Raw genomic sequence first — 22,014 nt, 5'->3', positions numbered from 1 at the left:
CTGTCGCCCTTGAGACCTTTACACCACATTTCGGCCCATTCAACAACGGGGGCCGAGTGAGATCTATCCAAGCGAGCCGACAACGTTCACTTCTTTCCACCAACCCAGATATCGACAAGGATCCGCCAGATTAGGACCCGCCAGTGCAGACCAGCGGGTGCAGCCCACGCGAGAGGGCCGGATGTCTTGGGGACTCCGTGCCAGAAGAGCAGAAGCAGAATTGAGCGTTGCCGCTGGGCGTAGCAGTTGAGTAGCGCGAAGAGTATGGCTCAATACGAAGACCAGCAGGGTCGCAACTATGGCCGAGTCCCACGCCAATTCGGCCCGGCCTCGTCCGCCCAACGCGAAGACGCCTTCAACAACATCTTCGGCGGAGCGCCGGGACAAGGACGGAGTGCGACTATGAGCAGCGCCACTCCCCAACCACCCCCCGACCGAGCGGCGACCATGTCCAGCATGACCAGCGGCGGCGGGTATATGCCGCGCGCTCCTCCTGTGCGGCCGGGGCAGATGGCTAATGGCTATTCGCCGTCGAACATGCAGGGCGGGCCGCCCAACGGACCACCACCGCAGCAGCCATACATGAATGGCAACTCTCCGCAACGACGACCTCCAGCACCGAATATGCCACAGCCGATCAGGCCGGATAGAGTGCCTTACGGGCAGCCGCAGAGACTGGACTCTCGTGGGCCTCCGCCACCAGGCCAGTACCCGAGGTCTTTCTCTCAAAGACCATATCCTCCCGGCGGACCTCCCGGGCCTGCAATGAACACAGATGGATTCAGGACGCAATCGCTCGCCTCACACTCTCGACCAGTATATCAGCCGCCGCATCCACCAGGTGCACAGTACGGCGTTTCACCTGCTTCCGCATTTCGACAGCAGCCGTACATGAATCACTTGGCGCGAACGACTGCACAAGGCAGAGTGGTGCCGGAGAGGACGGGCGATGAGCGCACAATGTCGATGTCCTCCTATTCACGGGATCAAGACTATGGCCAGACCATGGCTGGCAGAGTGGTGCCGAGGCAGAAGCGAGAATCTTCTGACAGCAATGCGACTGAAAGCACGATGACGAATGGTTATCACAGAATGCCAAATGGTGCCACGCCCGGAGGACGTATGCCCAGCGTAGGCAGTCAAGATTCCCGGACCATGTCCATGGCATCGACGGTGATGTCGCCGACATTGGAAGGCCCACCATCGAAAGGCACACCTGTCGGCACCACGAGGTCGAACAGCCAGGTCAACTCGACCACTAGTACCATGGTCGCGCAACAGCGACCTTCACTCGTCTACGGCGCGATGCTGTCGCATGTGGCATCCGCGTTCCGGGATCGAATAGCTGTTTCGGAGAAAGAGAAGGATAGCTTGGTATACAAGAACGCTTTCAGCGGTTATGAGGCAGTCGATTTGATCGCATATATCATCCGCACGTCGGACCGCAACCTGGCTTTGCTGTTAGGACGGTCATTGGACGCGCAGAAGTTCTTCCACGAGGTCGCGTACGCACATCGCTTGCGCGACTCGCCGAACGAGATATACGAGTTCAAGGAGACGTTGAGCGGTGGTTCGCAGAGTGAGGAGCCGCCGGAGGTCAATGGCGTCTTCACACTTCTTACGGAGTGCTATTCGCCAACGTGCAGTCGCGACAATTTGTGCTACTCGATCGCATGCCCGCGGAGACTGGAGCAGCAGCAACGCCTGAACATGCGCATCACGCCTGGCCTGAAGAGGGAGACGTCGAGATCCAGCTTGCACGATGAGGTGGAGAACGAGCAGAAACTCTGGATCAACACCGTCTCGAAGGAGGTTTCTGACAGCGTGAACGAGCAAGAGAAGAAGAGGCAGGAGATCATCTCTGAATTGATGTATACCGAGCGTGACTTCGTCAAGGACCTGGAGTACCTGCGTGACTTCTGGATCAAGCCGTTACGCACGCCAGACATCTCGCCCATCCCCGAGCACCGTCGAGAGAAGTTTATCCGGACGGTATTCTCAAACTGCCAGGAGGTGCATAGTGTGAACTCCCGCATGGCTGGCGCCCTGACACGACGACAGCAGCAGAATCCCGTTGTTAGAAACATCGGCGACGTCTTCCTGGAGTACGTGACGCAGTTCAGCCCGTTCATCAAGTACGGTGCGAACCAGCTGTTTGGTAAATTCGAGTTCGAGAAGGAGAAGAGCTCGAACCCAGCTTTCGCGCGGTTTGTGGATGAGACTGAGCGGCTGAAGGAGTCGCGGAAGCTGGAGCTGAACGGGTATCTGACGAAGCCTACCACGCGTTTGGCGAGATATCCGCTGTTGCTGGAGAATGTGCTGAAGAATACTGCGGAGGATAATCCGGATAAGCATGATATTCCGAAGGCGATCGTGGCGATTCGAGAGACGCTGGGGCGGGTCAACGAGGAGTCTGGCAAGGCAGAGAACCACTTCAACCTTATGAGTCTGAATGCGCAGCTCAAATGGGGCCAGATACCGCACATGGATCTCAAATTGACCGAGGAGGCACGGCAGTTGATCTTCAAGAGTAACTTGAAGAAAGCGCCGACGAATGATGTGGCAGACATCACGGCCTACCTGTTCGATCATGCTGTGCTGCTTGTGAGGGTCAAGACGGTCAACAAACGCGAAGAAATGAAGGTATACCGCAAGCCCATCCCTCTGGAACTGCTGCAGATCAAGGAGATGGATATGGTGCTGCCGAAGCTGGGGATCAGCAAGCGCCCTTCTTCTAGCATGATTCCTGGAGTTGGTAGGACCGTCACTGCAAACCGGCCTGCTGGCGAGCAAGGCTACCCCATCACCTTCAAAGGTCTCGGCCGCGCCGGCTACGAATTGACGCTCTACTGCACCAGCCCTATTCAGCGCGAGAAGTGGATGGAGCATATTCAGACCCAAAAGGACAAACTGTCTGAACGCCACAAGATCTTCACCATGTCGAAGCTCAACGAAGGATACTTCAACGCCAGCCGCCGCATCAACTGCTGCCGCCCCATCGACGGCGGTCGCAAACTCGTCGTCGGCACCGATGACGGCGTGTACGTGTGCGAAAGCAGACCAAAAGACGCTTCTTCTCGGCCCAGACGCATGCTCGAGACCAAACTCGTCGCCCAGCTCGAAGTGCTCGAACAACACGCCATCCTCGTGGTCCTTGCCGACAAAGCCGTCTACACCTTCCCCCTCGAAGCCCTCGACCCGGACGAAAGCGTCGCCGGCCCCGCCAAGCGCGGCCGCCGCATCTGCCACGCCAACTACATCAACGCCGGCACCTGCAACGGGCAAACGCTCGTCTGCTGCGTCAAATCCTCCTCCCTCAGCTCAACGGTCAAAGTCTTCGAGCCCATGGAAGCCCAACGCGTCGGCAAGAAGAAAGGCGGTTTCGCGCGCATGCTCGCCTCGGGCCAGGAGGTGCTGAAACCGTACAAGGAATTCTACATCCCCATGGAATCCAACAGCATCCACTTCCTGCGCTCTAAACTCTGCGTCGGCGGCGCCAAGGGCTTCGAAATCGTCTCCCTCGAAACACTCGAAACGCAATCCCTGCTCGACCAAGCCGACACGTCCCTCGACTTCGTCGCCAGGAGAGAGAACGTGAAACCCATCTACATCGAGCGCAATACCTCCGAGTTCCTACTCTGCTACAACGACTTCTCCTTCTACGTCAACAAGAACGGCTGGCGCGCACGCGGGGACTGGAAGATTTTGTGGGAGGGGTCGCCGCAGGCTTTCGCGACGTGGGGGGAGAGGTATATCTTGGCTTTTGAGCCGGAGTTTATTGAGATTCGGGGCAGTGATACCGGCGGGTTGGTGTGTATTCAGACGGCGAAGGGGGTGCGGTTTTTGCATCAGAGTACTAGGGAGGTGAGTTGTCCCAAGACTGATTTTGATGGGGGAGGGGTGAAGAGTGGTGTGCTGATTATTGGGCAGATACTTTTTGCGTATGAGGATGAGATGGGGGAGGATGTGATTGCTAGTTTGGATTTCTGGGGGAAGGGAGTTGTGTGATGAGGATGATTTGAAGAGGTGGCATAGGCGGCATATTTCATGAAGAGGGCGGACGTGTTCCTACTGAGGCTCTATTGCGCAGTTCTGGGCCGCGGCAGGCCAGTCGTGTCGCCTGATGAGCCATGCCGGTCAGCAGCTCCCGATACCTCCTACGCCGTCAACGGCGTCCTCTCTGATGAGTGCAGACCCGCGACTCGCCAGTCGATGGCTTCGAGGGTCCCCAGGCTGCGCATCTCGACGGCTTCCACTCGTCACGGCACGGCGCTGCGCTGCACGGAAGGCCGATCACGGATTGACGGTCGCTGGGTGGAACTCAATGGAAAGGTATTACAGGGGATGAAGGCGCAGCGAGGGCGCTCAAGGTCAAGAGACGGGGGAACAGCAGGACATGAAGATGAAACGACAGATCTGATTTCGCATCTGAGGCAGGCAGTGCATATGCGATGGGAGGTCGGGTGAAGGTCCACTTTTTGAAAAAGATGCTGTATTGTTACTTGTTGATGTATGGTTGTACTCATGACGTGGATGTGGAGTGTGGTCGTTCATGCAGTGTCGTAGATACATCACGACTGTGCTATCTGCCTGTGAGTGTTCGCATCCGCTGAGTGTCTCTGTTCTCCGGGCCTCTGGCGCTGACCTGCACCAGTGATGAATCGCCACACGGCCCACACCGTCACTTCATGTTGACGTCGCACACCCAAGATCCTTCTCATACTCTCCCGACTGCTCAATTTTATCCCAGGTAGGAGCACTTCCACCACGTTCTGCACAGTACGACCCTACCCCTCCCGAACCCAAGCTCGTCTCGGCACCGCTGGTTCGAACAAGTCTCAGCAAGCCCATCAATGCTTTCCTTCACCACCGAAACGATAGCCAGCCAGTCTACGGCAGCCGAACCAGGCTTCTCCTCTGCCGTGATGATCGGTTTGACGAACTTGCGAGCAACAATTGCGGATGCGAGACCTCGAGTGGCCCAGGTCGCCCACTTACTCGTCCAGCTCCTCTTGTCGTTGGTTGCGAATATCGGGCGCACGGTGAAAGTCAGCTTCTCGTCGCACAATTAGATCTCCACAAGAACTGGCAGGTCGTGGTGATATTCCGTGAGGCTCGTCGCGATGGTGAGCTGTTCGAGATGGTGCACGTCCCCAATCACGATGAGCCATCTCTCGAGGCGGTGGATGACTCCTTCGATGTAACCGGATGCTACGAATTGGCCGGTGGCGTAGAAGAATGGCAGAGCTTCGTCACGGATTTGGCGACAGGTGAGCGTGATGGGTGGTTGTCGTCTCGAGATGGGTGCATTTGGTCGTTCTGTGACCCATAAATCGTTTGAAGAATCGTCGTGCTCGGTTTGAGAGGCGAGAGCCAGTGTCCAGATCTCGTTGCGTAGTTCTGCCGGGAGCTTCTTGAGGAGGTAGCATGGCTGGTCTGGTGGAGGCGCCATGTTGGTGTGACGAAATGGTGAGTTCGTTGGAGAGGTTGGAAGGTGGATGTGCGGTGAGGAAATTAGGTATAAGAAGTTGTGAGGTATGAGTTGGTTGGTCTATCTACCGCTACCTGCTTCGCAGAAGATATAGGAACCTCAGGTGGTCTGTGCACCTTCCACATTCACTTTTCACATGCGAGAAAGCTAGACATCATTCACAGCATTACAGAACAAAGTCACGAGTGAAGGCAAGCGCGTGGTCATGACGTCCGCATTTGCTATGCTAGGGGATTCTCCTTCCCCTTCCAGAACTTGTGTCTTTCCTGCTCGATCCCAAGCATGTGACTTCCTCACTGAGGGCCTGAAGTGCCTTTCCTTGCTCCCGCTGGATTCGCCTCCTCACGGACCTGCCCAAGCAATGCCTCAGTGCCCCAACAACCATAGAAAGACCAAACAACATGAAGGCGCTGAATGCGTAGAGCAGCGGGAGTCCTTCCGGTGGGAATTGCCGGTATGTGCGAAAGACAGCTGGTTGTGGTCTGGTGAGGAGAGGGCCGCGAGATAGGCTTGGATCGGTCCCTGTTGTGACGATGTCGATCCGGTCGTTGCGTATTAGGGGCCAGCTGCGCGCGGGCTGGATGGGTGGTTGAAAATCGAGATGCTTTGAACACATCGGCGGTCGCGTGATATGTTGTTGTCGTAGGAGTGAGGTGTGCCGGTGCCAGTGGGTATGGCAGCATAGGTGGACGAGTGGCAAACCATTGGGATGTCGCTGCCTTCAGTACGTTGTTCTCTTCAGTGACTGCCTGTGCTCCTTTGGTTGTCTTGAGATCACCATGTTCGCCAGCTCAAGACCTCCACTGCCACTGACATTTAATACCGCGTGCCTTAAAGCCGAAGTCCCTCGCATGAGCGGCGAAGGTGTCTTCGAGGTCTGCACGCCGGATGCAAGCAATCACTTGTTGCATTATCGCAATCCACTCTTGCTGCGCGAGACGTGGCGGCTGATGCATAAGCGAATTCGGCTTCTTGAGCGCGGTTTTACGGATGTCATCCTCCAACTTATCAGCCAGCCAGTCACCCCATTGTGTTGATCACGTCCTGGTCGGTTCGTGAATCCATGGCACTGCTTTGCACACGACTTGGCCACCTTCAACTGAGAGCGTCACGTGAACCCGGAAGCCACTGAAGCCTTCATCCAGAGTTGTCGAGATGGTAATCTGTTCGATATGGTGCACGTTGTCACCGATAGCCTTCACCCAGTCGTTAAACCTGCTCTGGATGTGAGTACCGTGGCCGAAGACTGTGAAGGGACCATTTGCGTAGAAGAGCGGCAAGGCCCCATTGCGGATCTGCTGACATACACGAGTGATTGCTGGTTGCTCTCTCCGGAAGCCTGTAGCTTGCGAGATGCGGCGGTCCCGTGAAGGGAAGCCGAGTTCGATGTCCGTGAGTCGCGGTGGAAGACAGGCGAGAGCCCACATCTGATTGCGCAGTTCTGCGGAGAGCTTGAGGAGGTAGCATGGCTGCTCCGGTGGTGTTGGGCTTGGAGGGGCCATTGTGCGACGGCGGGGTGGTGAACATATCTCAAAGCAGGGAGCGAGAAAGATGTTTGAGGTGGGGAGAATGTTAAGTAAGGAAAGAGGTCGATTGAGAGATACCGATGAAGTGAGGAAGCTTGAACATTGGCGTTGCGAAATCGGGTGACCATGCTGCATGATGTAGAATGATTACTCAATCTGCTTCCACATGATCTTAGCAGGCCACCGGCAAATTTTCCAGTCCACCGCTTTGGCCATATCCTGCAACTCTTACCTATTTCGTGCCCTGTATCGCCAATGCAAGAAGACTTTCCGGAATGCTTAAGCCCTGACTCTCCAATAATACTCCTGCTGCAGCCGCTGCTGCATGGCCTTCGAAAACGAAACATCTTCACAGCCATAGTGGCTTTCCAGACTGTCAAGGGTGGAAGTCGTCCTTTCTCAGGACTGAGCATGCTTCTTCCATCTATGAGTTGCTGTCAACAACTGCACGTGGTGTCAGTCTTGGAGTCTCTTGTGTCTTCGTGCCACAAGGCAGATCGTACCTGTCTGCTCTCCATCTTTGCACGAAAGCAGTTGAAGGCGGCTTCATGGATACGGTGAAAGGACGTCTCCTGGAGAGGAGACTATGATATCGAGGTAGTTGATGATGGTGTTCATCTTCTCGATGGAGTGAACGAGCCTCTGCAGGATGGATACCCACTCGTGTGCGTCGAAACCGGGAGACCGTGCCTTGATCCTTGCTGACCGAGTGAGAGCAGGCTTTGCAAAAGCAGCCTCGAGGAGAGTGGACTGCTCGTCCGCACGTGAGCTGCGCTGTGTGACGTATCCCTTGTCGTCATCATCATTGTGGTGACGTAGACAGATCACCTGGAACTTGATGTCTCCTTTGACGATGGTGAGCTTGATTATGGCGAGACAGAAGTGCAAATTCCAGGGAAGATGTGTGACCAGGGTGATCTGCTCGAGATGGTGGATGCGCTTGCCGATGGCCTTGAACCAGGTCTCAGCGGGCGCCTCTAGTTGGGCCTCGGGCACAAAGGATAGTGGAGAATGGATAACAAAAGTACCGAAGGCGTAGAATAGTGATAAGGCCTCTTCGCGGATCTCACGACATGTGCGCGTAATTGATGGCCGTGGTCTGCGAAATGTGGAGTTGCGTGCGAGTCCCGAAATGTCGAGATTAGGTGGCGGAGTTTCTGCAAGAGATTCTGAGTCCCATGGTTCGCATGCCTGGCGCCAGATATTGTTGCGCAGTTCTGCCGGGAGCTTCAGCAGGCGGCATGGCCGCAAAGACTGCTTGAGCCGTCCGAGCATTGTTGCTGTAGTGTGGTGCCTGGAACTTCGAGAAGTGGGTGTATGTGGAAAGCAATCAGCCAAGCTTGATGTATGAAGCAAAGTAAGAAGTTGGAACACGTGACAGAAAGTCAACTGAAGTGAGTTTGATCTTCACAGGAACGTCACTTATCGTCATCGCGATGTGCCGAAAGGCACTGACGAAGCTCTGGAAGTGAAGCCCGTACTCACTGGTTGCGAAATCCATACAACAAAATCTATGGTTCTTCTACAACCGGCTCGTTCGTCCCTCGTTTCTCGTCCCAAGTCAGCATCTGCTTCGCCAACACTAATAGAGACACGCGTACTCACTCCAACCCCCTCTGCTCCGGCACCCCCGTCACCAGCCCCTTCCCCTCAACCGCACTCTTCAAATTCTCCAGCACCAACAACTCCATATCCCTCTGCGTCTCCCACGTCGACGTCCCGATATGCGGCAGCAACACCGCGTTAGGATTATCCAGCAAACCCGGACGGATCTTCGGCTCCTCTTCAAACACATCCAATCCAACAGCAGATACCTTCCCGGACTTCATCGCCTCCACGAGCGCCGCTTCGTCGATGATCGGGCCGCGTGCGGTGTTGATGATGACGATGCCGTCCTTCATCATCTCGAATTGCGGCGTGGAGATGATGTGCCGCGTATTGGCATTGAGCGCCAGGTTCAACGACAGCACGTCCGAGGTCTTTAATAATTCCTCAAACGAAACATACTTCGCCCCTTGCTCCTGTTCCGGCGGCAGGCGGTTTCGGTTGTGGTACTGTATCGACATGCCGAAGGGCTTCGCTCTCGCGGCGCAAGCTTGGCCAATGCCGCCCATGCCCAGGACGCCGAAGACTTTGCCTTTGGGGTCGTGGCCGAGACCGAAGCCTTTGCCTCTCCATTCGCCTTTGCGGACGGCGGTGAAGGGGATGGTGACGCGTTTGAGGGCGCCGAGCATGAGGAAGATGGCGGCTGGTGGATGTCAGTGTGTGGCAATCTCAGTATTGGGAATGGTGAGTTACTGTCTGCGGTGGAATCGTTGACAGCGATTGGAGTACTACTTATCCAAATCTTCCGCTCTGTGCACGCAGCGACGTCGATATTATCGTAGCCAGCTCCATTGTGAGCAATGTACTTGAGACTCTTCGGCAGTGCCTTTACCAGTTCCTGATTGAATGGGCCAGTTACGCCTGTGGACTCATTGGAACGGTATATGCCAACGACATCATCGTATTCACCAGACTGGCACTTCTTGATGAAGTCTTCTCGAGTGCCTGAACCGTACTCCTGCAGTTTCTTCAGCCTCGCAACATCAATTGGGTACTTTGGTTATCATACCTTGAGTGTCACTAACGAGCTCAGCTTCTGCCACTCAGCCCGACAGTGCGTGATCTTGCCAATGAGCAAGGCAGCTCTCTTTGCTGCCATTGCCGCTTCCTTAAAAGTACAGATGGAATGACAGTGAATAGAGGTGACAACGTGAGGTTGGAGATGAGATGCCGTCAAAGGCCGACTTCGGAGGGAAATCGTTCACCGACGACATCGCTTGCGGCGCCCGCTCAATACGACGCAGAAGTATTACAATCCAACGTTCCACACATCCATATCCGCGACATTGTCGAACATGAAGTTGTTCGAGTCCGCTGGCAAGAACCTGTCGCAATGTCAGCAACCGCATGATCGTTAGAAGCTGAAAGATGTCGAACATACCCAGACCAGAAATCCAGATCCCCCATCGCTCCTCCATTCCCATTAACAGCGAAATTCCCTATCGCATCCAGATCCGTCCATGAAAAGTCTCCCATCATCTCCGTCACAGCCGGCGAGTCCTGCGTCAGCATAGGATCAGACACCGGAGTGGGTCCACCAGTGCTGCTGCTCCCAGGCCTGTACGGGTTCGTCAACGTAGCAGTAGAATTCGTCGGACCTTTGCGATCTTTGCGCTCGACCTTGTCCCACAGCAGACGAAGTAGCTGAGAGTATCGACTGCCAGGGTGGTGAGAGCCGATGCCGGATCGTTCGAGCCTATTGACCGTTTCTTGCACCATGCTTCTCACGCTCTGTTCTTCGTCTGTTGCAAGGACGCCGACGCATCGTGCGCGGTACAGGAAGACGCCGGAGTAGACGGAGTACAGGTAGAAGCGGAGGGGCATGAAGCGTAAGGACTTCTCTGGGTCGACGAAGGTGTTGAACATGCTCAGCAAGCTCTTCGCGGCGTCGAGTCCCTCGTAGATGAAGCGGGCATCTCCGACGGCGCCGACGTTGTTGTAGAAGACACGGCCTGGGGCTGGGTGGCTGTTCTGTCGGTTGCCTTGTCCCTGTCCACCTTGCGTCAGAGGCAGAGCTCGCTTCACAGTTGCATGGAAAGCAAATGCATTGGTGTACAGCCGCAAGTAGTCGTAGCTCATCAACAGCGTAGCTTTGAGATTTGCAGAGCAGGTCAGAGTACCCCAGACACTCTTCCAGCCGTAGATCGCAGACCTGAAGTCGTCGATGTACTTGATGTAGCCTCCGCTCAGATGGCTGCGCATGCTGTTGCCAGGATTGGAGTAGAGCACATCGTGCACATTCGAGAACAGAAGTGTAAGCTCGAGAGTCGCTTGGAAGATGCCCGCAAAGTCTTCATCTCCTGGTTCTTTGGGCGCCAGCATCGGGAAGTCCTCCTTCCGCAATGTAGTGAGCGGTCCCGGGCCGCGAGACCAGAATGCCCGTCCAAGTCGAATGCTGATCTGGCGATCGCTGATGTAGCAAGCTGTCCAGACCAGCCTCTTGCGCTGCCACTGGGGATCCTTGACGTCGTCACCTCTGACAGCAAATGAGTAGCGGTCGAGCCCAAGATAGTACCCAATGCGTAGAGCAGTACCAACATGCATCCATGCCTCGCGATCCTCTTCACCACGGCCAACATGCCCAGCGTCTGATCTGGCAGTATACGGCGTCCACTCGGCAAGCAGCAGCAGCGCCTCCACCGTCTCAACGTTCCCAGGTCCACCAGCCGCCAAAGCAGACACCAACGACTTCATGTGCTCTGCGCACGCACTAAACGTCGCCGGCTCATCGATAAGATCCCGCGAAGCGATTACCAGAATCGCAGTAAGCAAATGCGGCTCCTGGCGTGCCGTGTGCGCCAAATTCGCCGCGTCTAGCGAAGCAGCCGGCACCAGCGGGAAGTACGGATGGTAGAACTGCCTGTACCTCTGAAGCAGCTCCGTGATCTTGTACCGCGACAGCTTACCACTCCTCACCAGAGCATAGTCCAGTTCATGCTGCTGCGGATACCCCATCATCCCGCTCGGCATGACAGTAGACGTCGAAGCGTTCTCGCCATTACTAGCAATCTGCGCCAGAATCCCCAGAGCATCGGATGGATTCTGCAGGTCATTGAACGCAAATCCAGCACCGGCCGAAGACTCCCTCGTACCGTACGGGTCTGCTCCCGCCGAGGCATCGCCATTAGGCTGCAGCGCCGGATCAATCATCATCGCATTCGGCGCTGGCATGCTGTGCGCCGACATGCTCGAGAAGCCATCCCGTCCATTGTTCTGGGCCGGCGACTCTGGTATGCCGCTCAGACTGCCATCGAGGTAGCTGGTGTCGTCGCCAAGCTGCGAGGTGTGCTGGTCATTCGTCTTGCGGCGCACGCGACGGCCGCCACGGTTGCTGCCGCCGATGACACAGTGCTGGCCGGTGGACTTGCATCGCGCGCAAGGGGTGGTAACTACGCCGTCGACCGTTGGTCTGTGAGCATGGTCAGCTGTGGTCGGCTACTGAAGCGCTCGGTGACTGGTTCTGGTCGTTCGGCGGTAGAGGCAAGGCACTGCTGCCGACGGCATACTCGTGTGCAGCACAGAATAGCAGTTCCTTGTCCAGTATAGCCGCTGTCTTTGACCTTACAGGACGGCCGTCGCCGCGCCGAGGAGTGGTGCAATAGAAAGTGGTCCACTTACAGCTGACAGGCCGACTTGCGCTTCCGACACGTGAGACAAGCCCGACTCGTGCGTTTTTCCTTCTCCTTCTTGTCTTCAGACTCGACAGACTCGTTCCTGGCCTCGTAGTCCGCCATGTTTTCCACAAAGGTGGCGCCGGTGGGTTGCGCGACGTCGTCGGTGCGGCTTTTGAAAGCGGAGGCAGGTGGTTGAGGTTCCAAGCGAGACGGCCGAAGTTCGGACTTTCAACGACATTGGGAGGAAATTGAAAGGCACGAATTTGAACACGAGATCTCAAGCAGCAACTCACAGCAATGCAATGCGACTCTCTAGATGACTGCTAAAATCAAGATGCTACCCACCAAACCACCCTGAACCCGGGTATCGCCTTAACCCGCCGCCTCAACAACGCCCCTCCCCCTCGCCATCTCGCCATGCCCATGCTCATGCCCATGCCCACCCCCAACCCTAGACCTCCTCACCTCCCTCCCCGCCGGCCTCCCCTCACTCCTACGCAATGCCACCCCTCCCCTCTCCTCCCCCATCCGCATCCTCTTCACCGCATCCCTCAGCGCCTGACTCTCCGCATCCTCCTCCGCCCTTGCGCCCCCAAAACCCGGCAGAGTAACACTCCCCGCGCCCAACGTCGCTTTAATGTCCTCCAACAGCAAGTCCATCGGACAGATATACGTCCTGCCCTTCCGTGAAGCCAATACGTGTCCGCAAACCCGCCCGTCGTCGTTGCTGATCACCCACGCCCCGGAGTCGCCGCCGACGCCGAAATTGCCGTCCACGGCCCAGGAGGCGGAGAACGTGCTACGGCCGTGGATTTTGACCAGCTCCATCGCGTGCGAGATCGTGCCGCTGGCTAATCCGCTCGTGCGGCCGAGACAGTGGACTTTCGCCTGCGCGAGAGTCGAGGAGCTGCGGATGTCGACGGGGTTGGTGTCGGGAGAACAACCATTTTTGAGCGAGCAATATCTTGCGCCGCCGCGGACGACGTTGTAAGGTTTGATGCGGGGCGGCACGAGTTCGAATAAAGCCCAGTCGATTTCCTGTGGGAGGGATTTGTCAATGCTTTGGAACCCATTTTCGAGCGAAGTGGCGGTGCGTTTGAGGCCCGACGAGGCGTGGACTTGGCCGAGCTTGTAGGAGAGGAGGTGGTCTTCATCGATGCCGGAGTCGGAGTCGTCGTCTTCTTCGTCGACGTGGAGGTCGAGTTCGATTGCGTCGTCGAGGGCTGGCTGGGTGATGGGCACTTCTTCGTAGTCACCCGGTACGATGCCGGGAGCGTCGCCTTCATGCGCGTCTGTCGAAGATCGAGTATCCGGTACAGTCGAAGGCGGCCGCACAGTGCTCTCATCTTCTGACTCAGAGGAGATCGAAACATTGTCGAAGCTCCTCACACTCGAAGTATCGGACTCATCCTCATCTTCATCACTATCCTCATCATCGTCATCGTCCGCCTCAAGCATATGGTGCACACTCATGCCGTACGAAACGCCATCAACCAAGATCACGCCACCAAAAGATACCGGCGGCAGATGCTCGTCATCTCTGTACGCTCCTATCGAAGCCCCGCAGATCGGTCGAGGCTGGTAGTCCGGGTTCGCCGCTTTGGCCCAAACATCCCCATCATGGAACGCCATACTCCTCCTAGCAAAGCTCACAGGATGATCGGCTTTTGGTCGACGACAGCGTCTGATCTCGTCCCGCTTCACCCGCACGTCACAAACTGAAGAATCGAACTTGAAGTGGCGTTTCAGAACGTGCCTAACCTTGGCAGTCGACGTGCAACAGACCAGGAAAGTAGGGCGAGCAGTCTCAGGCGTTTCGCCATAGGCTGTCAGAGCAATGGAGCTGGACTCTGGAGAGCCTTTCAGCGCCTTTTCGACAAGCTTCGCGAGCTGGTAGGAAGTCTTGCTATGCCACTCATCCACCACGCTTTGCGGTAGCGGTAGCTGTGGGAACTCCTGCCTCTTCGGCTTGGTAGACTGGTCGGCTACTTCGTCGTCTCCGACACTTCTGTCGACTTGAGGCCTGGTAGGTTGAGCAGCAGCCTGGCGACTCGCAAGGTGCACCCTCCATCTCCGCTGCAGAAAGACCACCTTCTGCTTATACTCCTTGAAAGACGGCGGATTTGCGAAATACTGCGACTTCTCCGGTTCAGCCTGTGGAATGCTCTCGAGCCGCGAAAGTCGAGACCTCATCAACTGCTGCCTTGTTCCAGGCTCCATCGAGCTCGGAGAGGCGAGCAACTGAGCCTCTGGCGCGACAAAAGCTGGTAAATTCGGCAGCGATGAAAGGCGAGACGACACCCCAGACAAGTTCGTCTCGATCGACCGCTTCCGCTGCAGCTCAAGGTTATCAGACTGTTGACGTACAAGCATGCCACCATCGCCAGGCAACGGCTTTCTCTTGATGCCGGTTGGCGCAGTCTCTGGGAAGCTCTCAGTTGGGTACGATTTGTCATTGGACATGCTCTCGTCCAGCAGACAGCATTGTCGAATATTCCTCAGCACCAACTCGTAGGCACTCTCAATCACCGGTCCGCTCTGACTGAGGTCCAGATCATCCGCAGCAGCGACGCAAGCCTGTACAGCACGCATGTACCCTGATCCGCATTTCGCTGCCAGCTTCGGGATCCAGAGCTTCTCCAGTCGCAGCTTGAAATCTGACAGAGAGTACTTTGCCTTGTACAGCCCGCCGATAGGCGTCCATAGTCCGACTTCAAGAAGTAGCAAAGCTAAGCCGTACATATCAAACTTGATATCCGTCCCAATGCTCCGTCCAGGACTCTGCGGGTGGTCCTCGGGGTGCTTGTAGATGTTCAAATTTTGTGTGCGGGTCATGCCTTCGACACTGCATTTCGAGAACAAGTCAAAGGCAGCCCAAAGCGGCGACCTCATTTGCTTGTGCCGGCTTGTTGGCGATTCAGTCTCGGTGGTAGTGAAGATGACACTGCTGCTATTGATGTTGCCATGCGCCACTTCTCGTGAGTGCAGAGCTTGTAGTTGCTCGACCAGACGCAAGGCGATGCAGAAGCGATCTTCCAGCGGCGGAACGACGACATCGCTATTCGGCGCTTGAGGCTTGTTGGCCTTCTGCACGAGCTTAAGCAGGCTGATGGGAGTAAGTTTCTGAGCGACAGTCTCGTAAGTGCCCTGCAGCCGATTCTGGATCGAATACGGCAGATCGTATACCAGCCCAATGCGAGGTTGTCGAAAATCCTCAAAGTACCCGAGCAAGCTTAAATTCGATTGCGACTCCGACCGCATAGGCTGGAACGTAGCCGCCAGCGACTCCAGTCGTTGCAGCGGCGGCGGCACTCCAGTATCCCGATACGTCGGATCGAAGTTGGCAAACTCCACCAGTACTGGGACCTCCATCGCACTGCTGCCGAGAGCATTCCTCACCCCATCCGACACCCTCGACCGCACTAACAGCCCAACCAGCCGAGTCGTCGACGGCACACCCAAGCTCTCATACGGCGGCGGTCCCTCCTCCGGCAACCGTAAAGCAGAACTCTCAATCCTCGGCGGCAATCCAGCATAAGGCGAAAGACTCGGTCGAGTAAAAGCCGGCGGATTCACCAAAGTCCTCGCGCTCGAAGCATAACTCGGCACCCTCCCCAAAGACTCCTTCATCACCAGCTCAAACTTCCCCCCTTTCTTCTCATCCCCCACCGCAGTCGGAACAGCAGGCGGTGGCGGCGGCGCAGGTTGAAAAGTCGGATGCTCGCCCCTCGCCAAAGCCTTCCTTGACCGGGAAAGATCATACAACGTATCGATACTCGTCGTCAAATCCCTGAGCAAATCCTCATACCTCGCCTCATCAAAAGGCACTTCAGCAACAAACTTACTGTCCCCCGCCCCGGCCTTCGCCACCCCACCACCAGGCACAGAAGCCGCTTTGATGCGTTCGGCTTCATCAGTCACCTCCTTGATATTGCGTAACACACTGTCGACCGTCTCCGTCAAACCCGCACGGGCGACGGACTCGTCGATATTGCCATCGGGCCCCTTCTCGTCGTCGCTCCACGAGAGGCCCCAGGTGATTAGGCGGTCTTTTTGGATGCGGTATTTGCGGTGCAGGGCCGTGAAGGTCTGGGTGGTGTTGGGCTGGACTACTTCTAGGCTGGTGAGGGCGCTCTTTTTGGCGTCGGTGTAGAGTTTGGTGAGGTGCGAGGTGCGGGTGTGCGCGTACTGCGCGTTGCTGTAGGATTCCATTGGCGCATTATTTATCAGAAGCCGGGCAGTCTTCGGTCGCTCAGAGATGTCCGGTTCCTGGGTATGGAGAGATCGCTATCTGACCGCATGTTGTATCTCGTCCTCGATCCGGGGTGCGGCAGTGTGAGGAGTGGTTTTGCTCTCGCCATCCTTATCCTGCGGCCTGAAAGCTAGTTAGGTGGTCTCGCTGACCTGAGGTCCAGCAGGCAACCAGATTCCAGAGTCTGGGCACACCCCCGAAGTGGCACGCTCGGCAAAATGTCGGCAAGGAACAGCGCCTCAAAGTACTCATCAGCTCCTTTCCCAATGATCTACGAAATATGTCTATTGTGGACGAGACTCTACAGATGCTTCACAGACAAGGCACCATCACAGTAACGCGAAGCAATCCGAACCAAAACCTCTCTCCTCATCTCAAATCTACCCTGATGCCTACATATAACCTACACCACCCTAAAAGCTAAGGTCTGGCCCCGATGCCCCAATGCTATTATTCTGTATCCCTCCCTCCTCCCAAGCCATGGAAATATCCAGCGCCATGCATCGCTCGATATACTTTGCTCAAAAAAAACAAAACAATACAAGAATTGCGCTATTCAGCACTTGAATAGCGACCACGCTTTCCTTCCCACGCACTCCAAATGAACGCCCGGGACAAAACAGTAGTACAATGCATGCGTATATGCTTGCTTCCGCGGAGGCGGGGACGCGTGGCTCCAGCTTTCTCCCTCTTTTCGCGAACGTGTGCAGGTGTTGTGGAATCCACAGCGGATGGCGGCGGTTCTTAAACAGCTGCCTGGGATTGGAAGGCCGGGCTCGGATGTAACGAGCAGCGAGCACGCGAGGCCGGACGCGTGAGGGCCGGCGTTGAGCTGGCGGTCCGTGGAGCTGCATCTCGCAGGCAGCCCTTCCGCTTTGCGCCGCGGATAGGTTGATACATTTCGCTTACGCAGTGCTGACGATTCAGCCGCGTGCTTGCTGTGCGCTCACGCAACGGCCTGCTCCTGCTGCTCGCCGATGTGTCGTTCACTTTCTGGTTTCCATGTGCCTGCTTCACGTTAGCATCGCATTGCGCATTGTATATTTGATGTTATCTCACCCTCAAAAGCATGCTTAACAAACGCCATAGGATCATCCTCCTCTCCAGCACCCATCTGCTGCACCCCCGGCGAGAAACTCGTAATAGGCAACACCACCACATCCCCCACCTTCTTCGCATGCGTGATACCCGTAAAGTGACTCCAGGTAATATTGCCCTTGCTGGTACTCATGTCAAAGTACTCCGGGTTGTTGAAGAAGCGGAAGATCGTGTCGGTCCAGATTGCTGGGCCGGTGAACTCCATCACGCTCTTCATGTGTTTCGCGTCGAGCGTGCCTTCGTGCTTTCGGCGAAGGGTCTCTTCGGTGATGGAGGCGACGATGTCGACGAGGACGGGGTGGCCGGGTTTGCTTTGGATGGTCCATTGGCAGAACTGGATCCGGCGGGAGTACCATTCGTGCCAGTCTGGTCGGTCGGGGTCGGCTTCGATGCCGATGACGAGGCCGTATGTGCTTCGTGGGACCTCCGGTGGTACCCACTCCACCGCCGACTTGAGCGCTGTGGTGTCGATGTCGGTGTAGATGCCTCCTCGTGCCAGCAAGATCAAGTAGCGAAAGAAGTCCGCCTTCATGACCACCTCCGGCAGCGCCTCATACGCCTCCGTGACCTCCGGCACACTAGCATAGAAGTGCCTGATCAAATGAACAGCCACACTGTCCGTAATCACCTCATGGACAAACTGCGGATGCAGCTCCGACCACGACGCCTCGGGTTGTCTGAAAGCCTCCTCGAAATCCCCACTCGCCGGTGTATGCTTCCACGTCTGCCAGATATACGCCGGGAACTTTCCCTCGGAATCGTACGGAAACGAGTACGCCAACTGCTTCCGCAACGGCTGCGCCTTCAAATCCGCCAACGGTATCTGCTGCAGCGGCTTCTTCGCCAGGGCGACTCTACCGCCATCGTCCTGATTCCACTTCAACGTCGAGGATACGGGCTTCGAGGGCGCGGTCTGGGCGGGCTGCTGGGCGGGCGTGTCTTGGATGGCCTTGTTCTCGGAAAAGGTACCTGTCGGCTTGGGTGAGTTGTGCACGGCCGCGGTCGTCGCAGGCGGCGTACCATGGGTGTTTCTGAGGAACAGGAAGCAGGTGAGGATGACGGCGGCGACGACGAGGGCGCGGCGGAAGGTAAGCATCTTGGAAGACGCTGGAGGGTGGGTGTGTTATTAGGGACAGACGATTCCAGCTCGCTGTCGGTTTTCGAACGATGGGCGGGAAAGCGAGTGTGTGTGTGTTGTTGTATGTATGTGCGATGAGGTGCGAAGTGGGACTGCCCTGGTTGAGGAGAAGTCTCGAGGTGCTCCGCGGATGCGAAGCCAGGGATGTATCGAGTTGGCAGAAGGTGTTATTATTGTGGGTACACGGCGTCTAGATTTCTGGTTATTGCGTGCAAGGACAATGTGCATTGATGATCGAAGGGGGGAAGTAAGACATTTGCACCAGCAGAGTGCAGGTGGTTTATGGCAGCATGAAGTAATGGGCGAAAATAGAGAGGTCAGGCATACCTCGACAGAGCCCTCCCCAAGCCACCGAAGCTGAGATCCCAATCGTAACCCCAGTAAGCGAATGGGGCAGGTGCAGATGCAGCTGCAGCACTGTCGACCGTCGTCGTCGTATTTGTTGGTTGCTCGCCCCGACGAGGACGCGTGGTGCTACCGGAGCGATGCACTGTCCTGTCTGACCGGGCGCGAGAAAAAGAGGGAAAGAGTTTGGAGATAATCGCGGACGAACGTTGGGTCGAGCGTAGCGGTGGTGACGACGCTCTTCCTCCCTCTCTCTCTTTGTTTCGGGTCGCAATGTCACAGAAATGTTGCACCAGGACGTGATACTCCCGACTAATATGAGACTCTCCCCTCTCGCCCTCTCCGACCAACGGCGTGCCTTACGACGACTGTTATCGTGCTGCGCCGGGTCGAATAGCAGGCCGCCTATAACCATAACTGCAGCTGCTAAAGCTAAGCTTTCTATTTGCAGGTGGACACACACAAACGTCCACCTATCGGTCCGCTTGGGTTGGGAAGCCGACGCAACTCTGCGGGTCTCTTCGTCGGACGTCACCTCAGCACGAAAGGGGCGTTCTTGCGCTCGTCGTTTGGCCTCGTTGATCTTCTGGCGAACGAGATGAAAGTGCTGGCGATGATTTGCAGGAGGCTCTCTTGTCGTCCAGATGGTGGCGCAACTTAATCTCAACCCTCCTTGCCCTCTGTTCGGCCACTGCGTGTTCGTCAACAACATCGTGATGAAGTGCGACACTCGCCGATCCGGGCTTCTTACATGCATTGCTCCGACACCAAGCTCCACAGCGTCCCTCCGGAGTCCGAACGACAGCTCTGTGCGAGGTCCTGCATCCCTGCCACCTTGACCCTCACATCTGTGGTATAGCACCTTGCCGGAAGATTTGGAGAGCTCCACTCGTTGCGACTGCGTCAGGCCAGTGCTTCATGCACCTCCCATCATCATTTTCGAGCTGGTAGTGGCAACGGTGGACGCGCAAGTAGGACATAGATCGGACAGCCTTTCGCTCGTCTCCAAAGGTTATCGCTCAAGGAGGCTGGATATGGAGGTAGGTCCTCATGTTCGTCTCAAGATCAATCCTGGACATTTTGTGCACAAAACCAGCTGGCACTCTGATTGGCTGCAAACCAAACCACGCTAGTGTATGTTCATTTTCTGTCGATCCATTTTCCTCCCCTTCGCCTCTCGGAGAAGGGGCAAGACTGCCCTCGACGCTCGAGCTCACCAGACGAACCTGTCGAGCAAGCTGTGCGGTCTGTGTGGCTGTTGACCTGCTTCTCGACGGATCGAGTTGCTTTGCGCAAACTCAGCGCCAGCTACAGTGGCACGACTTTCGTTTCGGTTTTGGAGAGGAGGCGCCTCACACGACGGCTGCATATGGACTTCGAGCTGCTACAAGTCGTGCATTAGCCATGCTGTTGCATGTCCCAGCCTCACGCAGACTGTGAGCCAGCCATACACATTACTCACTTCACACATCGATTCTATTTGCGCCGTTCTGGTTCAATGATAGAAGTAGGATGGACTGTGAATGACCCGGTAGCCATGATGCTTAATCTTTGGTATTCTATAGTTCTAATGATCTAATCCATCTATCCTTCAGTCATCCATCCAAATGCAATCACTTCATCAATACCATCATCCGCTCAATATCCCCCTCAGTCGTCGCAAAACTCGTCACAAACCGACACACCTGCTCATCCTCTCCCACATGCGCTCCAGCAGGCGCAGGCCACTCCAGAAACACCACACCCTCCTTCTCCAGCTCCGCAGCCTTCGCCTTTCCAAGTATAACAAACACCTCGTTCGCCTGCGGCGTCCTCAACAGCCTCCCCTCAGCATTTCCCTCGAAAATCTCCCTCAACGCCCCAGCCATCCGATTCGAATGCCTCGCAATCTCCAACCACAACCCATCCTGCAGATACGCCTCCAGCTGCGCAGAAACAAACCGCGACTTACTCAACAGATGCCCCGCCCTCTTCCGCAACCAGACGAAATCCCTCGCCATCTCCGGTTTGAAAAACACCACAGCCTCCGCACACCAACACCCATTCTTCGTGCCGCCAAACGACAGAATATCCACCCCGCGCTTCCACGTCATCTCCGCCGGCGAGCACCCCAAACTCACCAGCGCATTCGCGAACCGCGCCCCGTCCATCAGAACCGGCAAGTCCTTCTCCCTCGCCGCCGCCGTCAGGCCCTCCAATTCCTCCAGCGAGTAAACAGTCCCGCTCTCCGTCGGCTGCGTAACACACACCGCGCAAGGCCGCCCGCCGTGGACATCGAGGCTGCTCACCCTCTCGACCTCCTTTCTCAAACCCTCCACCCCAAGCTTTCCCTCCTCCCCCCCAACCGGAGAAATCCTCAACCCCCCCGACAGAAACTCCGGCGCCCCGCACTCATCCACAATCGTATGCGCCTCCCTATGCGCAAACACCATCCCCCCGGGTTTCGCCACCGAAGCCAACGCCAGCGCGTTGCCCGCCGTGCCCGTGCCGACGAAAAAAACCGCACATTCTTTCTCAAACACTTCTGAGAATTTCCGGGCGATGGAGTGGTCGAAAGCAGAGTCCCCGTAAGGCGTCGCGAAGCCCGCGGCGTGCTGGGACAGGGACGCGGAGATGGACGGGTGGCAGCCGGCCCAGTTGTCGGAGCCGAAGTTGCAGGTGAGCGGGTGATGGGTGGCGTTGATGTTTTTCGTGCTGTTTACGCCGTTGGCGCCGTTGACGGCTTGTTGGGTGGTGATGCCTCGTCTCATGTTGCTGGGTGTTCTGATGAATTGAAAGGTGCGTGGCGAATTCGTGGTAAAGAGAGGTGATGTCTTTTTCAATGTCGGCTCAAAAGTTCTCGCCCTTTTGAGCATCCTACATTCTTTCCAACGGCCCTGCAATGGCGATTATCCCCGGCAGTCGTCCAGGTCAATGACTGTTTTGATAGGGCGTGTGTTCAAAAT

At 56.3% G+C, this 22,014-nt stretch overlaps 8 protein-coding genes across 8 annotated transcripts; 1 reads left to right on the top strand and 7 right to left on the bottom strand.

Moving 5' to 3' along the window:
- Positions 1 to 264: 264 nt before the first annotated feature.
- On the top strand, positions 265 to 4,008 carry ROM2 (RHO1 GDP-GTP exchange protein 2; the record flags this gene model as incomplete). Its single annotated transcript, XM_064802390.1, has 2 exons — positions 265 to 3,864; positions 3,931 to 4,008. 2 exons carry the CDS (start codon positions 265 to 267, stop codon positions 4,006 to 4,008), a joined length of 3,678 nt encoding a protein of 1,225 aa, XP_064659751.1.
- Positions 4,009 to 5,068: 1,060 nt separating this feature from the next.
- LTR77_005140 (uncharacterized protein) lies at positions 5,069 to 5,452 on the bottom strand (the record flags this gene model as incomplete). Its single annotated transcript, XM_064802389.1, has 1 exon — positions 5,069 to 5,452. The coding sequence occupies one exon, from the start codon at positions 5,450 to 5,452 to the stop codon at positions 5,069 to 5,071; it is 384 nt and encodes a 127-aa protein (XP_064659750.1).
- Positions 5,453 to 6,528: 1,076 nt separating this feature from the next.
- Positions 6,529 to 6,993, bottom strand: LTR77_005139 (uncharacterized protein; the record flags this gene model as incomplete). The annotated part of the gene is made up of 1 exon (XM_064802388.1): positions 6,529 to 6,993. One exon carries the CDS (start codon positions 6,991 to 6,993, stop codon positions 6,529 to 6,531), a length of 465 nt encoding a protein of 154 aa, XP_064659749.1.
- Positions 6,994 to 7,563: 570 nt separating this feature from the next.
- On the bottom strand, positions 7,564 to 9,251 carry LTR77_005138 (uncharacterized protein; the record flags this gene model as incomplete). The annotated part of the gene is made up of 2 exons (XM_064802387.1): positions 7,564 to 8,311; positions 8,623 to 9,251. The coding sequence occupies 2 exons, from the start codon at positions 9,249 to 9,251 to the stop codon at positions 7,564 to 7,566; spliced, it is 1,377 nt and encodes a 458-aa protein (XP_064659748.1).
- A 620-nt stretch (positions 9,252 to 9,871) lies between these two features.
- On the bottom strand, positions 9,872 to 12,356 carry LTR77_005137 (uncharacterized protein; the record flags this gene model as incomplete). The annotated part of the gene is made up of 3 exons (XM_064802386.1): positions 9,872 to 9,947; positions 10,004 to 12,031; positions 12,241 to 12,356. The coding sequence occupies 3 exons, from the start codon at positions 12,354 to 12,356 to the stop codon at positions 9,872 to 9,874; spliced, it is 2,220 nt and encodes a 739-aa protein (XP_064659747.1).
- Positions 12,357 to 12,608: 252 nt separating this feature from the next.
- ATP6V0C (V-type proton ATPase 16 kDa proteolipid subunit) lies at positions 12,609 to 16,448 on the bottom strand (the record flags this gene model as incomplete). The annotated part of the gene is made up of 1 exon (XM_064802385.1): positions 12,609 to 16,448. One exon carries the CDS (start codon positions 16,446 to 16,448, stop codon positions 12,609 to 12,611), a length of 3,840 nt encoding a protein of 1,279 aa, XP_064659746.1.
- A 986-nt stretch (positions 16,449 to 17,434) lies between these two features.
- Positions 17,435 to 18,682, bottom strand: och1 (alpha-1,6-mannosyltransferase Och1; the record flags this gene model as incomplete). The annotated part of the gene is made up of 2 exons (XM_064802384.1): positions 17,435 to 17,496; positions 17,548 to 18,682. The coding sequence occupies 2 exons, from the start codon at positions 18,680 to 18,682 to the stop codon at positions 17,435 to 17,437; spliced, it is 1,197 nt and encodes a 398-aa protein (XP_064659745.1).
- Positions 18,683 to 20,682: 2,000 nt separating this feature from the next.
- GLY1 (Threonine aldolase) lies at positions 20,683 to 21,819 on the bottom strand (the record flags this gene model as incomplete). The annotated part of the gene is made up of 2 exons (XM_064802383.1): positions 20,683 to 21,303; positions 21,358 to 21,819. The coding sequence occupies 2 exons, from the start codon at positions 21,817 to 21,819 to the stop codon at positions 20,683 to 20,685; spliced, it is 1,083 nt and encodes a 360-aa protein (XP_064659744.1).
- Positions 21,820 to 22,014: the final 195 nt, after the last annotated feature.

The sequence above is a fragment of the Saxophila tyrrhenica genome (genome assembly GCF_035928015.1).
Source record: "Saxophila tyrrhenica strain CCFEE 5935 chromosome Unknown scaffold_7, whole genome shotgun sequence".
Classification (NCBI taxonomy): Eukaryota; Fungi; Ascomycota; class Dothideomycetes; order Mycosphaerellales; family Extremaceae; genus Saxophila; species Saxophila tyrrhenica.
Note: the sequence above shows the minus strand (reverse complement) of the source record. Positions and strands in the feature narration are given on the sequence as shown.